At 47.0% G+C, this 12,583-nt stretch overlaps 1 protein-coding gene across 1 annotated transcript in view; it reads left to right on the plus strand.

Annotated features, from left to right (window-relative positions):
* The window catches only part of Lhx4 (LIM homeobox 4), a 40,823-nt gene that overhangs the window by 7,231 nt on the left and 21,009 nt on the right, over positions 1 to 12,583 (plus strand). Inside the window, exon 2 of the mRNA XM_036203020.1 lies at positions 10,350 to 10,521. Coding sequence (XP_036058913.1) covers positions 10,350 to 10,521 — 172 coding nt within the window. The remainder of the gene's footprint in view (positions 1 to 10,349; positions 10,522 to 12,583) is intronic.

Below are 12,583 nucleotides of genomic sequence, written 5' to 3' on the forward strand. Positions count from 1 at the left end.
TCACAGCCAAATTAATTGGAACTTTCTTCTTATGAGGGAGAGGCTGCCAAACATATGGGCTATTGCTACAGAATGTGACATCAGAAAAATGCCGTGTGGAGATTTAGCAATGATTAGATGGGGAAGGGGAATAGACATGGGGATGTATCTCCAGCACTGCCAGACAACCCCGGATTTGTTTAGTGTATTTTTCTGTTTTATTTACAGTTATCAGAATATTGTATATCCCAGTGAAGGATACTAATTCCATGGCAGTGTATCTTCTGGAGGATAATCTTTTCTCTGCAATACACATGACACTCCAGTGTTGTTTGCTGCTGAACTCATAGGAAAATATTATCAAGATTACAGCTTTAAAATGACAACATTGAGCTGATTCCCCAGAACCGGCTGGAGCCTTTTTGTTGTTGTTGTTGTTGTTTTTTGTTTGTTTGTTTTTTTCACTGTCTAAGCAGAAACAGAACAAAAGAGGTTTTCAAAAGGACCTCAGACCGCCAAGTAAACAAGTAAGATCTGTTGGGGAAAATAGAAGGACACCATCAGGGGTCACTTCTGGCACCAGGGTTGCCTAGCTCTCTTCTAGTTGGTAAGACATTTGTTGAAACAAACTAGGGGGGAATGTAGGAATTCGTGATCAAGATGCTTGTAGATTAATATATTTAAAGCATGGAAACAGATATAATCATCTAGAGAATATGATTATCTTAAATGTGGTGTCAATTTTTAAATTGGGCTCTCCCCCCCAACATTTCTGTGGCTTTGCCCTTTCTCTCCCACCACAAAATATTATGATGTTCAATGCATCTTTTCTTTTTGTTTTTAAATAATTAGCATCAGAATTCTGTGCTCTAGTAATGCTGTTTTTGAGATTACTTTGAACTAGGTTATAAAAACCACTTATGATTTTATGACATTTTAGAAAACACACTAGAATAAATAAAAACATTAAAAAGGTAACTATAAATAGCTCAATAAAATTTAACTAAATGTCTTTAGTAACAAAGAGTCAGGAAGAAGGTGGGGAATGCCACATGCATCTAATCACAGTTTGTCCCATATGACCCAACCCTGGGTCTTAGGCATCCTCATGGTAAATTGCTGGTTGAACCAGCCCTTGGTTCTACAGGCCACAATTATCAGACAACTTAAAAAAGAGTATGTGATTCGAAAATAGGATTTTATTGCCAGCAGTAATGGTGACACCTTTGAATTGGAAAGTTTATTTTTGAGACAAATGTCCAGGCACAAAAATTATAATTTAATTTCAACATAGCTTTATCTCTGATCTATGCTCACAAGACTTAGATGTTTCAGAATTCAGGGATGAGTTGGCCAAGTGTGCTATCACTTGGTATGTCCTGTCTTAGCGCATGGGGACACTTTAGAGCTGGTCATTCTCAGAGTGAACTGATGAGGCTCCACATTTGTATTTTCCCAAGCCCAGAATTAAAGCAAAGCCAAAACAAAACAAAACAAAACAAAACAATCCAAAACCCAAAAGACAAGAAAGGGCTGTCCACTTTGTTCTTAGGGAACATTGTTTTCTCCTCCTTACACCAATGGCAGGAGTGCTAATTTTCAAGAAGGGAGTGCGCACAATTCAGTGGTGTGTGAATTTCCTTAGTGCCCATTTTAAAGAGTTAGTAAAGAAACTTAAACTGAGTTTTTTGGTTTTTGTTTTTTTTTTTTTTTTTTTTTTGAAACTTACATCAACCAACTACCTACTCAGGTGGAGTTACCTATAAAAGAATTTGAGGAGAAAAGTCTCAGGGAGAGGTGGTTTTGGTGCTATCTGTGGAAGCCAGGGCCTTCAGTCAGCCCCAGAAACTGTCCTGGAGACAAAGAAGGTCCTAGTCCTGATTCAGCCCTTAGGGAAGATCCTTAGTCCCACGACCTTGTAATGATCTCCTTCAAAAGGTGTCTGGAAATAACTGAATGACCATGAGAGTTTGAGAGTAAGTGATAATGTTCAGAGGTGACAGGAGACTAGACCCACAGTTCTTACTTCGCGGATGGAGTGGCTGGGTGCACTCCTTGATGTCCCAAGAAGATGACCAAACTGAGTGAGAGTATATTGTGGGGTTCACAAACAGGGAACCAAGGAAGCATCTTCCACATAGCCCTTTCTTGAAAGCAGCCAGGAGAAATCCCATTCTGACCATCAGACCACTGAGCCCAATTGTGAGAAATTGGACTCTAGCCATTCGCAAGGCAGTTAAAAAGCATTGCCCCATAAAGACTGCAAGTTCAGATTTTGCAAAATGTTAATCTGGCATCAGAGCATGGTCAAATGGACATTAGCCCTATCAGTACAAACTAACTTGCTTTAAAAACCTCAGAGCCATGCATCAGCATTGTGATTCCACTGGGAAGATTTGAAACTGTGATTCATTTCCCCAGAAAGGTGAACTTTTTCAAGTACATTTTAGAAGGCACTGGTGGGTGTGTTGGGGTCTCGTTGGTGATTTTTTCCCCTTCTACACTGTTGACCTTCTGTGACCAAAGAGATAGAAAACACCATTTTTTTTTTTCAAAGAATTAAAATCGATCCAGTAAACACATACCCTCTGAAATGTTTGCTGGTGGCCTCTGCTTCCTTGAGAGCAGTTTCTTGGAAGTGAAAAAACCCACAGGTAGGGGATGAAAATGGACAGTGCTCTTTAGATAGCACAAGAGGGCATGCATGGATGATTTGATCTGCCACAGACCACATCAGACCTTTTGGCCTCTTCCACTTCTCAGCTTCCTGAAACTCCGGATGGAGGAATTGGGGCCTTAAAAGCAGCGCAGCCCACCTTCTGTTGGACTAGTCTGTGAACTAAGCCTCATCAGGCCCTTCTGCAAATACTTCAGGGGCTTTGAGGGCAGGTTGTGGGGCTTGTAGACTCTTGATGAAGAAATAGCTTCTGAGCTGGGCAGTGGTGGCTCACGCCTTTAATCCCAGAACTTGGGAGGCAAAGACAGATGGATCTCTGTGAGTTCAAGGCCAGCCTGGTCTACAGAGTGAGTTCCAGTCAGGGATACACAGAGAAATCCTGTCTGGAAAAGAAAAGAAATAGCTTATGGTTCCAGGGAAGGTTCTATAGTCTTTTGGACATTTAGATGTCCCTAAGAACAATGATAGAAGGTTTGTTTACATGTTCACTAGAAATGCGAAGTAATGTTTTTCTTGACAGTACCTAAGGTTGAAGTTGGAGGCTCACACATGCTAGGCAAATGCTCCGCTGCTCTGAGATACAGCCCCAGTCCTGAAGCCATCTTGAGGCTCCTCAAATACGTAAACTCACCTTGTTTGTGACTGGCTATGAGATCATGGAGAGGGGAACTAACCACTGGGCAATAGTAAACTGGGTGTTCCCTGATCATTGGCAGGGAACGATCTGGCAATAACAGACAGGTGCCATCACTCCCATTTTATGCATAAGAAAACTGAGGCTCAAAGAAGTTCAGTAACTTGCTCACATCTTGGATCTGTATATAAATCTGGCTCCAGTCTCTAAGAGGGCAGACCTAAGGATGTGGAGGTCCAAACTTGAGACAGCATTAAGAGCTTTCAAAACCACCCAGGAGTTTTGAACTCTCTGTCTGTCTGTCTGTCTATCTATCTATCTATCTATCTATCTATCCATCCATCCATCCCTCTATCTCTCCTCCCCAAGAGCTTTCTGTGTCTTTCACGCTTGCTCCCACAACCAACCCAGGCTGGACAGCGCCCTTGGGCCAGTAGCGGCTTTTTTTTCTACCATGCTTCATTTACTTCAGGCTTAGCTTTTTGCCAAAATGGCAATGCCTTAGCTTATGTATATATGCATGCTTATATGCATTGCTACACATGTGTGCACATCTGTGCAAAACAGGTGGCCTGTTTGCACTTGTGTACATGTGTGTGTTTTTAAGTATTTGTGAGTGAGTGAGTGAGTGTGTGTGTGTGTGTGTGTGTGTGTGTGTGTGTGCAACCTTTGGCCAGTGGCTCATCTATCTTCTAGTCACTCTACAAAATATCAGTTTCAAGACTCTCTCTCTGCCTTCATTTGCCCTCCATAAAATGACAGAATTGAGCCAGATAAGGCTTGTGCATAGGTGTATGTGTCTCAGGATGTGTCTTTGTTTATCTGTGATTGTGTTTCTCTGTGTGTAGTGCACATCTCTGTCTATTGAGACTATGAGAGTGTGGCTGTATGTGAGGAGATCTGCATGGGTAATTAGGGTGCCTATGTGTACATGCAGCTGGACCTAAGTCCATGCCTGAGCCATGCCATTCTGCAGGACTGCTCTGGTGTGTGGTTCAGCATCACTGTTACCTTCTTTTGCTATCTCTGAGTTTCTGCTGTCTGCAGAGACCATCACCACAGGATACATACTGTGTGCCCTAGGATTAAAAGTCCCACTTCAAATGAAATGATTCCTCTTACTGGGACTTGACTTTACAGATCAGAATCTGTCTTTAGTGACTCTAAGGATCTTCTTAAATTCCAGTCTCCAAAGGAGGACTTTGAGATGTTTCTAAAAACTGCCAGAAGTTGAGATTACTAAAGAGCTGGAAAGTCTCATGCCTCTAAAATGGTGTGTGCAGCTCTATTTCTTGGTGGGACGGTTACATGACCTGGTTAGTCTCTCCAAATCATAAACAAACAACAACAACAATAATAATTCCATATACCAAAAAAGACATTGTAGCTGTTTGAAAATTTTGCAGATAATTTTCATTTTTTTTGCTAATCAAATGGGGCTGGGTAGCCTAGAATGCAGGGTCTGAGTTCCCAGATCAGCACCTTCTGAGGGGAAGGATGGGTCTGAACTTGACAGGTGCCATCAACAAGCCAGCTCCTCCCAGGAGCTCTTCATGGACAGGGTCTTCCTGGCTCCCAGCTCTCCTGTGGGCATTAGGCATTTATCCCATGATGAAACAAATCCTAAATGTGTGTCTCAAATACTTGCATTTGCTCAAATGTTAGGTAGCACAAGAGTCCATTTCCTGTCTAGAAATGTAAGGTGGGTGGGTGTGGGGGTCAGTCCCTTTCAGCACTGGCCAGGGGTTAGCCTGCCTTCCCGAGTTCAGCCAGGCTTAGGCTCTGGCTACACTGCTGACCCGGCAGGCATTTCTTCATCTTTGAGGTGGGGTATGACACAATCCTCTCTGCTTAGTTGTGTGAACTTGGAGTTAAAATCCACCTGAGACCTGCTACCGTTTACAGCAGGCCCGCCACACCGGTTGGTTTTACTATTCTTACTGTTGCACATCTAGGTCTCTCCAACTGTCCCTAACTTATTTTTTACTTTAAAAAAATCTCCCCTTTTCTGTGTCTCCGTCATGTCTCTCGGTTGATAGCAGAATACATTTGGAAAGGCTTTTGAACATAAAATGTGCCCTTAATCTATACCTTACATTTGTGCCAAACCCAAGGGTATAGTTTGGTTCCCGGGCCTCCTCTGGCCACCCCTGGTTGGGTGTCCCAGCTTGACCAGCTGTGTTGTCTCCTAGCTGCAGACTGGATCGCCCAGTCAGCCTTTGGTGCTGCTACTCGGCGGTGTGCCCTGAGCTCCCGCTCCGCCGCCGACGCTGCTCCCTGCATACATTAGCCCTAATGTATTCTTTCTCGAATACCCATCATATTAAGTCTCCCGCTAGGTACCTTGCTCGAAATAAATTTTATGGCCATACATCCTCGCCCTCATCACATGCATTTGTAGGTTGGAGGAGAAATACAGCCATATCCTACCCTCAAACAATTGGGGGGTAGGATTAGGCTGAGGCCCTGGGAAGCCAAGAGAAAGCCCGCTGCGACACCCAGTTCCCCTGTTGGGAATCCTGCGGCTGACTCGCTCTCTCGGTTCCACAAAGAAGTCTCCGGTGAGGCGTCTGTCCGAAGTGTCACTAACTGTGCTTTGCGGAGCAGCGCCCATGCCCCGCGGCGATGGTGGCAGGTGGCTGGCGCAGCCTGCTCTGCAGTCAAATGGCCACCGGCGCTGCACCGTGACCCGCCTGCAGGGTCCTTGTTCAGCTTCCCCGGGCCCTGCATCTTTCTGTCCTTGACTCACTTACTCGATCTGGAAGGCTTCTGAGTTGTCTGCCTCTCTCTGCCAGATAGGTGACAGCAGCCATCCCTGCTAACTGACCTCCACCAGCCCAACCCTCCACCTCAGGACAGGACCAGCCACTGTCCCTTGCTGGAGGATAGGCTTGAACTGGCTATCCACCGCAGGGCTGTGCCTCCCCGCAATCTCTCCTAGCCAGCACTTTTTCCAAGCCTGCCTCGCCTCTTGGGGGCTGGGGTGCACTCCCTGGTGGCCAGAGAGAGAGAGGGACCACAGGAGTTGGGGATAAATACTTTATGGCTGGCAGGTATGCCTCAAGTGTTTCTGGGTTACCCTACAATGGTCATGCTTTGCATCTGCACTGGAGGGCAGTGAGTTTGTGGAGAAATGCTTATGAAGGGACAGACAGACAGACAAGCCTGCAGACACACCGGCAGGATATTGCCCGCCTTAGTGCGCTGGTCCATCTTGTAACCACAGAGAACCCCATGGAGGTTGGCTGTGTACCCTGCCCTCTCCTGACTTTTTCCCGGTGTTTGTTCTTTCACAGCCATAGTCCTGGGGCGCATGCTGGGCGGCATTGTGTGCGCAATATTGACCCCACCTCCCCAGTTTTCCAAGTAAGGAGCTGAGGCAGGTGGTCATTTGTCCAAGGTGAACGAACAGAGCCAGTTTTCAAACCCAGGCAGTCTGGTTCTAGAATCCACGAATTAACACTGTGACCTCCCGGTCGCTCTTGTTAAGTCGCTATCACTGGCAATTAGAACTCTTCCGTAAGTACTTAGCAGTTAAAAAATGCCTTTCTCACAGAGGAAAACTAATTTTGTTTGAGACAGGGCCTTGCTAGATAGCCTAATTTCTCAAGCGCTCAATCCTGCTTCAGCTTCCTAAGTGCTGGGATAACAGGTGTGTGTCACATTCCTGGCTTTGGGGAAAAAAAATCTATGAAGCAGAAAGAAAAAAGAAATCCTATAATGCAAACTGGGATAATTAGCGAGTGTCCAGCCTGTGTCTCTCCCTTGTGGTATTTGAAAAAGTAGTCACGGAGCAAGGCACACACTAGCAGATCTGATTTTCAAACAAATGCTGGCGGTATTTAGGCTCTGAAAGGGGCAGGTGAGTCTGGGGTTTAATTGGATTCAAGGTGGCCACTTGGGTGTTACAGGACTATTGATGATGTTTAGCAAACATCCCAAGTTCAAATGAGTGTCTTGATAGTTAAGAAAGCTTTCTCTGAACATGGATGTTTGTAAGACATTTTTTGTTAGCATATATTAATACATAATAATGAGTTCATTGTGAGATTTGTTTGTTTGTTTGTTTGTTTTGTTTTTTGAGACAGGGTTTCTCTGTGTAGCTTTGTGCCTTTTCTGGAACTCACTTGGTAGCCCAGGCTGGCCTTGAACTCACAGAGATCCGCCTGCCTCTGCCTCCCGAGTGCTGGGATTAAAGGCATGCACCACCACCGCCCAGCTTCATTGTGAGCTTTTTATACACGTATATAATGTATTTTGATCACATTTGTTTGTCCCCATATCTCTCTAGTTCCCTGATCCCACATTTCCTTTCTTTTGCCAAATAGCCACCTTTCTTTTTCCCTTCCTTCCTTCCTTCCTTCCTTCCTTCCTTCCTTCCTTCCTCCCTTTCCTCCCTCCCTCCCTCCCTTCTTTTCTTTCTTTCTTTCCTTCTAACAGGATCTCATGTAATCCAGACTAGCCTCAAATGTTCTATGTAACTCAGGCTATCCTTGAACTCCTGATCCTCCTGCCTCGACCCCCCAGCTGCTGGAATTACAGGTATATCTAGCTTCCTTCTACTTACAGACTTATTTTTTTAATTAGTTAATCAGTTTTATTTTATGTGTATGAGTATTTTGCCTGGATGCATGTCTGTGCACCATGTACCTGGCTGGTGCCTGCAGATGTCAGAGGAGGGTATTAGATCTTCTGAAAATGGAATTAAGGATGGTTGTGAGATACCATGCATGGCCTGGGAACAGAACTCTGGTCCTCTGAACTCTTAACTGCTGAGCCATCTCTCCAGTCCTATCTCCCCCCCCCCCTTAGAATCTGCTCAGTCCTAATTTCATTATTTATGACTGAATGAAAACTCATTGTGCAAATATATTCACCCCCTTTTGGAGACAGTCTCCCTATTGCTGCTGTGCCTGGTCTGGAACATGTAGCTCAGACTGGCCTCAAACACAGAGACTTGTCTTCTTCTGTCTCTTGAGAGGTGGGATTTAAGGGATACACCACCACACTCAGACACACATACTCACATACACACACACACACACACACACACACACACACACACATGCTACACACACATATACATACATGTGTGTGTGTGTGTGTGTGTATACTACATGTGTGCAGGTGTCCACAGAGGGCAGAAGAGAGTATTAGATCCCCTGAAGCTGGAGTTATGGGCAGTCTGAGAGCCTCCTGATGTGTAGGTACTGGGAACCAAACTTAGGTCCTCTGGAAGAACAGGAAGTGCTCTTAACTGTTCAGCCATCTCTCTAGACCCATTCCCTATTTCCTTTATCCATTCACCTCTTGATGGACACCTAGGCTGATCCCCCAACTCAGCTATGGTGAATAGTGCTGCACTAACCATGGCACAGGGTGTCTACTGTGTGCTACCTGTGGTCGCTTAGGATATGTCCTTAGGAATGGTGCAGCTAGGCACCCACCAGTTCTAGTGTTAGTCTTTGAGGAACATCCACAGGACTTTCCATAGTGGCTGCATTAACTTGTATTCCCATCACCCACATCTTCCCTGACATTTGCTGTTCATTTCTCCACGACAGACATTCAGCTGAGAGTGAAATCTCAGTGGCTATGTAGATTTTGATATGTCATTTTCCCCCTCAATGTTTTCCCCATGCTGACATTTTAAAACTTGTATCTCACTCTTGAGCATGGCATGAGTGGAGAAACGTGCAGGATTCAAGGGCTGTTTGGATTTGGTACTTTCATCAACACTGTGGAGCGTGGAGGGAACATGGGAACCGTTTCGAGCCAATGTTGGTAGTGAGAGCTGGAGGGAGCAGTTGCTGTCTAGTAGATAACCTTGTGGAATTGTCCTCTTGTGCCAGGCCTGCTAATTGGTGAGAGAGGGCACTGCCTCTGGCCCTGAGGATCCCTCTTTCCAGTGAGAGCAGCTATGTGCAAACAATTAGCAAAAAAACTAATTATAACAGAGAAGGGAAACTTGTGGTTGTGAACTCCATGAGTGCTCATCTGGAGGAGCCTAGAGGAGGGCAATGCTTGGACCTTTATGTCTTCTTATCTGTTACCTCCCGTGTGTGTGTGTTGTGTGTGTGTGTGTGTGTGTGTGTGTGTGTGTGTGTGTAGAAGTATGGGGGAAATAACTGCATACACTAGCACGCTTTGTTCATCCAGTGCGGAAGCTTGATCATTTCACAGATTTTGAAGTAGTGGTCCAAGATATTTTCAAACCTCCAAGCAATCCCTTGATAGGATTAGTTGGAAAAGCAAACCAGGACTCGCTGAGGAAAAGGATGGGGCAGTGGTTAGAGTTCAGTTGCAGGCATCAGAACCGACTTTCCTTATTGTAGTAGACGATGGTCCATTACCAGGTGCTGAGTGACTTTCAGCCTGCAGGAGCCAGCTAACCACTGAGCTTCCAGGGATGATACCTGCCTCCAGAACGTCATTGCCTCTGCCATGATGGTTCAGGGTGTTTGGACCACGGCTCCTCTTGCCTCTGCTATGACCACACCAGTATGATGCAAGGCTGTTCCTCAGCTGTCATCCATTTCATTCAGGTCTGAATTTCTCGCAGTACCTCTGATTGGTGGGCTTCCATCAACTCAAAACACAAACTGGGAGCTGGGGATGTGGCTCAGTGGTAGAGTATGTCCAGCATGTGTGAGGCCCTGGATTCCATCCCTGGCATTTCAGAACCCAAGCTGGAAGGGAGTCTGGAAAACCGATGTGTGCGTTTCTTGCCTGAAGCACAGCCAAGAACATCACCAGGGGACACAGGCTTGGGCCAGTCATGACATCTTTTTCAGCTCATGAAGATGCTGAGATTCCCTTGAGCACCCTCAGGCCTGGACCTTGGTTTAACCCCACTCCTGATAGCATTTGCTTTTTAGGCCAGATGTTCTCCATTCATGCCTAGACACTGTTCACTCTGGGCTGGTGTTTTTCAATACAACTTCTACCTAATCGTGAAAATGTGGCAGCCTGGGGGTTGAGTCCATGAGGCATCCATTTCAGGACCTGGTCTGGCTGTGGAAGGCTCACACTGTCTCTCTCTCTCTCTTCTCTCCATAGAGATCCCCCAGTGTGCTGGCTGCAATCAGCACATCCTGGATAAGTTCATCCTGAAGGTCCTGGATAGACACTGGCACAGCTCCTGCCTCAAGTGTGCAGACTGCCAGATGCAGCTGGCTGACAGGTGCTTCTCCAGGGCCGGGAGCGTCTACTGCAAGGATGACTTCTTCAAGTGAGTCACAGCCTGCGCTCCTCACTTGGCTGCCCTGCCTTCCCTCGGCCAGTAAAGAGAACAGGGTCTTCAGTTTCCAAGGAGCTTAAGGAATTCTGGTGATGCCCTTTGCTGAGGCCCCCCTCAACCCCACTGCTACCATCTGGCCTCTCTGGGGCTCTTCAGAGCGGGGATGTAGCAGAGGGCACGGGCCAGGCTTTGTATGAGGAACTGTGCTTTCTGCCTCCATGAGTTGGGGCTCAGGGTTTGCCAAATCATTCCGGGGACTCTCAGAGCAAATGCTTTTAGTTTGTGCCCTACACCTGGAGGAGTGTTCATGACTGTTTCCTTGGCTGCTTTCTGGCCTTAGAGGTGAGGGAAGGTTGCTTCTGAGGGATCTGAGCCAGGCTCGATGGGTTTTGTTGTCTGGAATGGAAATACGTGAGGAGGCAGTCTCATATGATAGTTAAGAGCCCAGCCCTGTCTGGGTTTGAAACTACTTATTGGCTGTGTTCTTTTAATCAGTTGGTTAACATTGGTGTACCTCAATTTGCTTATCTGTAAAATGGGGCTATAAATAGAGCTCTCATCTCACATTGGCTTTAAATAGGGGGATATATGTAAAATTCTTGGGAGGAAGGGTCACCTGACATTGGCTCTCAAGGCTGTTCTGGACTTTTCGTTCTGGGATAGAGTTTACCAGGAAAATCTTGCTGGGCCTTTGGGTCAGGGAGAGTCTCCCAGAATTTATTTCCTGAATCCTAGTTCCTTCCTAGGACCCATTCATTACCTAAGGCTGATGTTTTAGTCAACATGGACTGTCCAACCAAAGGAAAACCAAGCCCGGGGCTAGGAGTGGATGAGTGACACATTAGTGACCCTGAGCCTGGTGCTCACTCAGACTAACACCCTCCACCCCCCCCCCCCCCCCACCCCTGCTGCCAGGGAGGCTCACCCAGTCCTGAAGCATTTGAGACCAATGACCAGCCATGGAGGGGCAGCGCACAGCCTCCTGATCACCTGTGCTCTGGGGACAAGGAGGAGGAATAATGAGGTCCCTCTAATTTCTTTCATCAAACATTACCGACCCCGTCTCTTCCTTTTTTTTTTTTTTTGGAGGGGACCGTCACTGCTTCTCCTTCTTCCCATCCTCCTCTGGTTTTCTCCACCTCTGACTCCTCTGTTTCACTCATGCTGTGGCTCAGTGGGTGACAAAGTCTGTCTTGGTGCCTCAGTGATGCCTTGGCCAGGCAGCCTGGCAGCCCTTATGGGGTGGATTCCTTCAGTAGTGTGTGTGTGTGTGTGTGTGTGTGTGTGTGTGTGTGTGTGTGTGTGTGTGTGTAAGGAGGGCCAGAGAGGCTGGGGAAGGGTTGGCCTTCTTCTGTGATGAAGGCAGCACCCTCCAGTTTGTTCCTGAACTTTGGGACAGCCTCAGAGAGCTTCAGAGGTGAGGCGAAGTCTAAATTACCCTCTCAGACACCGAGAGATAGAGCTGGGGCAGGTACTGAGAGGTCCCTGGATCAGACATCACAGCCCACAGGGACTCTGGCTGATCTAGCCTGGCAGGTGAGGGTAGCAGGTGTGGTAGAGGCAGAGGCTGCCAGAGCCTTGGGTTCAGGCTTCCTCATCAGAAGTTTCCCCCTGAGCTCCTCAGTATTGCCTCAGGGGCCTGTCTAGTTTTGACAGTGTCTAGCTGCTCTAGGTTGAGAAAGTGGGGGGGGGGGCACACAAGGGTTTAGGAGAAGGAATAACAAGGAAAGAGGGTCTCCCTAAGTCCAGGAGGGGCCTAGAGTGAGGGCAGGGGAGGGAGGCTACAGGCCTTCTTCACTACGGCCAGTACCCCAGCAGCCCCTGCCTCCATGGTCTCCCCACACATTGGCTCTCACTTGGCCCCTTTCCTGGCCTTGTAGGAGTAGCTTCTAAGTGGCCCTCCCCTTGAAGTCCAGAAGCCTCTCCAGATTAGCTGCCTTGCCTAACAGCTCAGGTCCTGATCCCAGCTCACTCTTTCTCCAGGGCCCCTTTCCGGTAGAACTGCCTGGTGGCACTCTCCATGGCCCAGGGCTTCCGGTCCACACTCACTGCT

Source organism: Onychomys torridus, chromosome 11, assembly GCF_903995425.1.
Source record: "Onychomys torridus chromosome 11, mOncTor1.1, whole genome shotgun sequence".
NCBI lineage: Eukaryota > Metazoa > Chordata > Mammalia > Rodentia > Cricetidae > Onychomys > Onychomys torridus.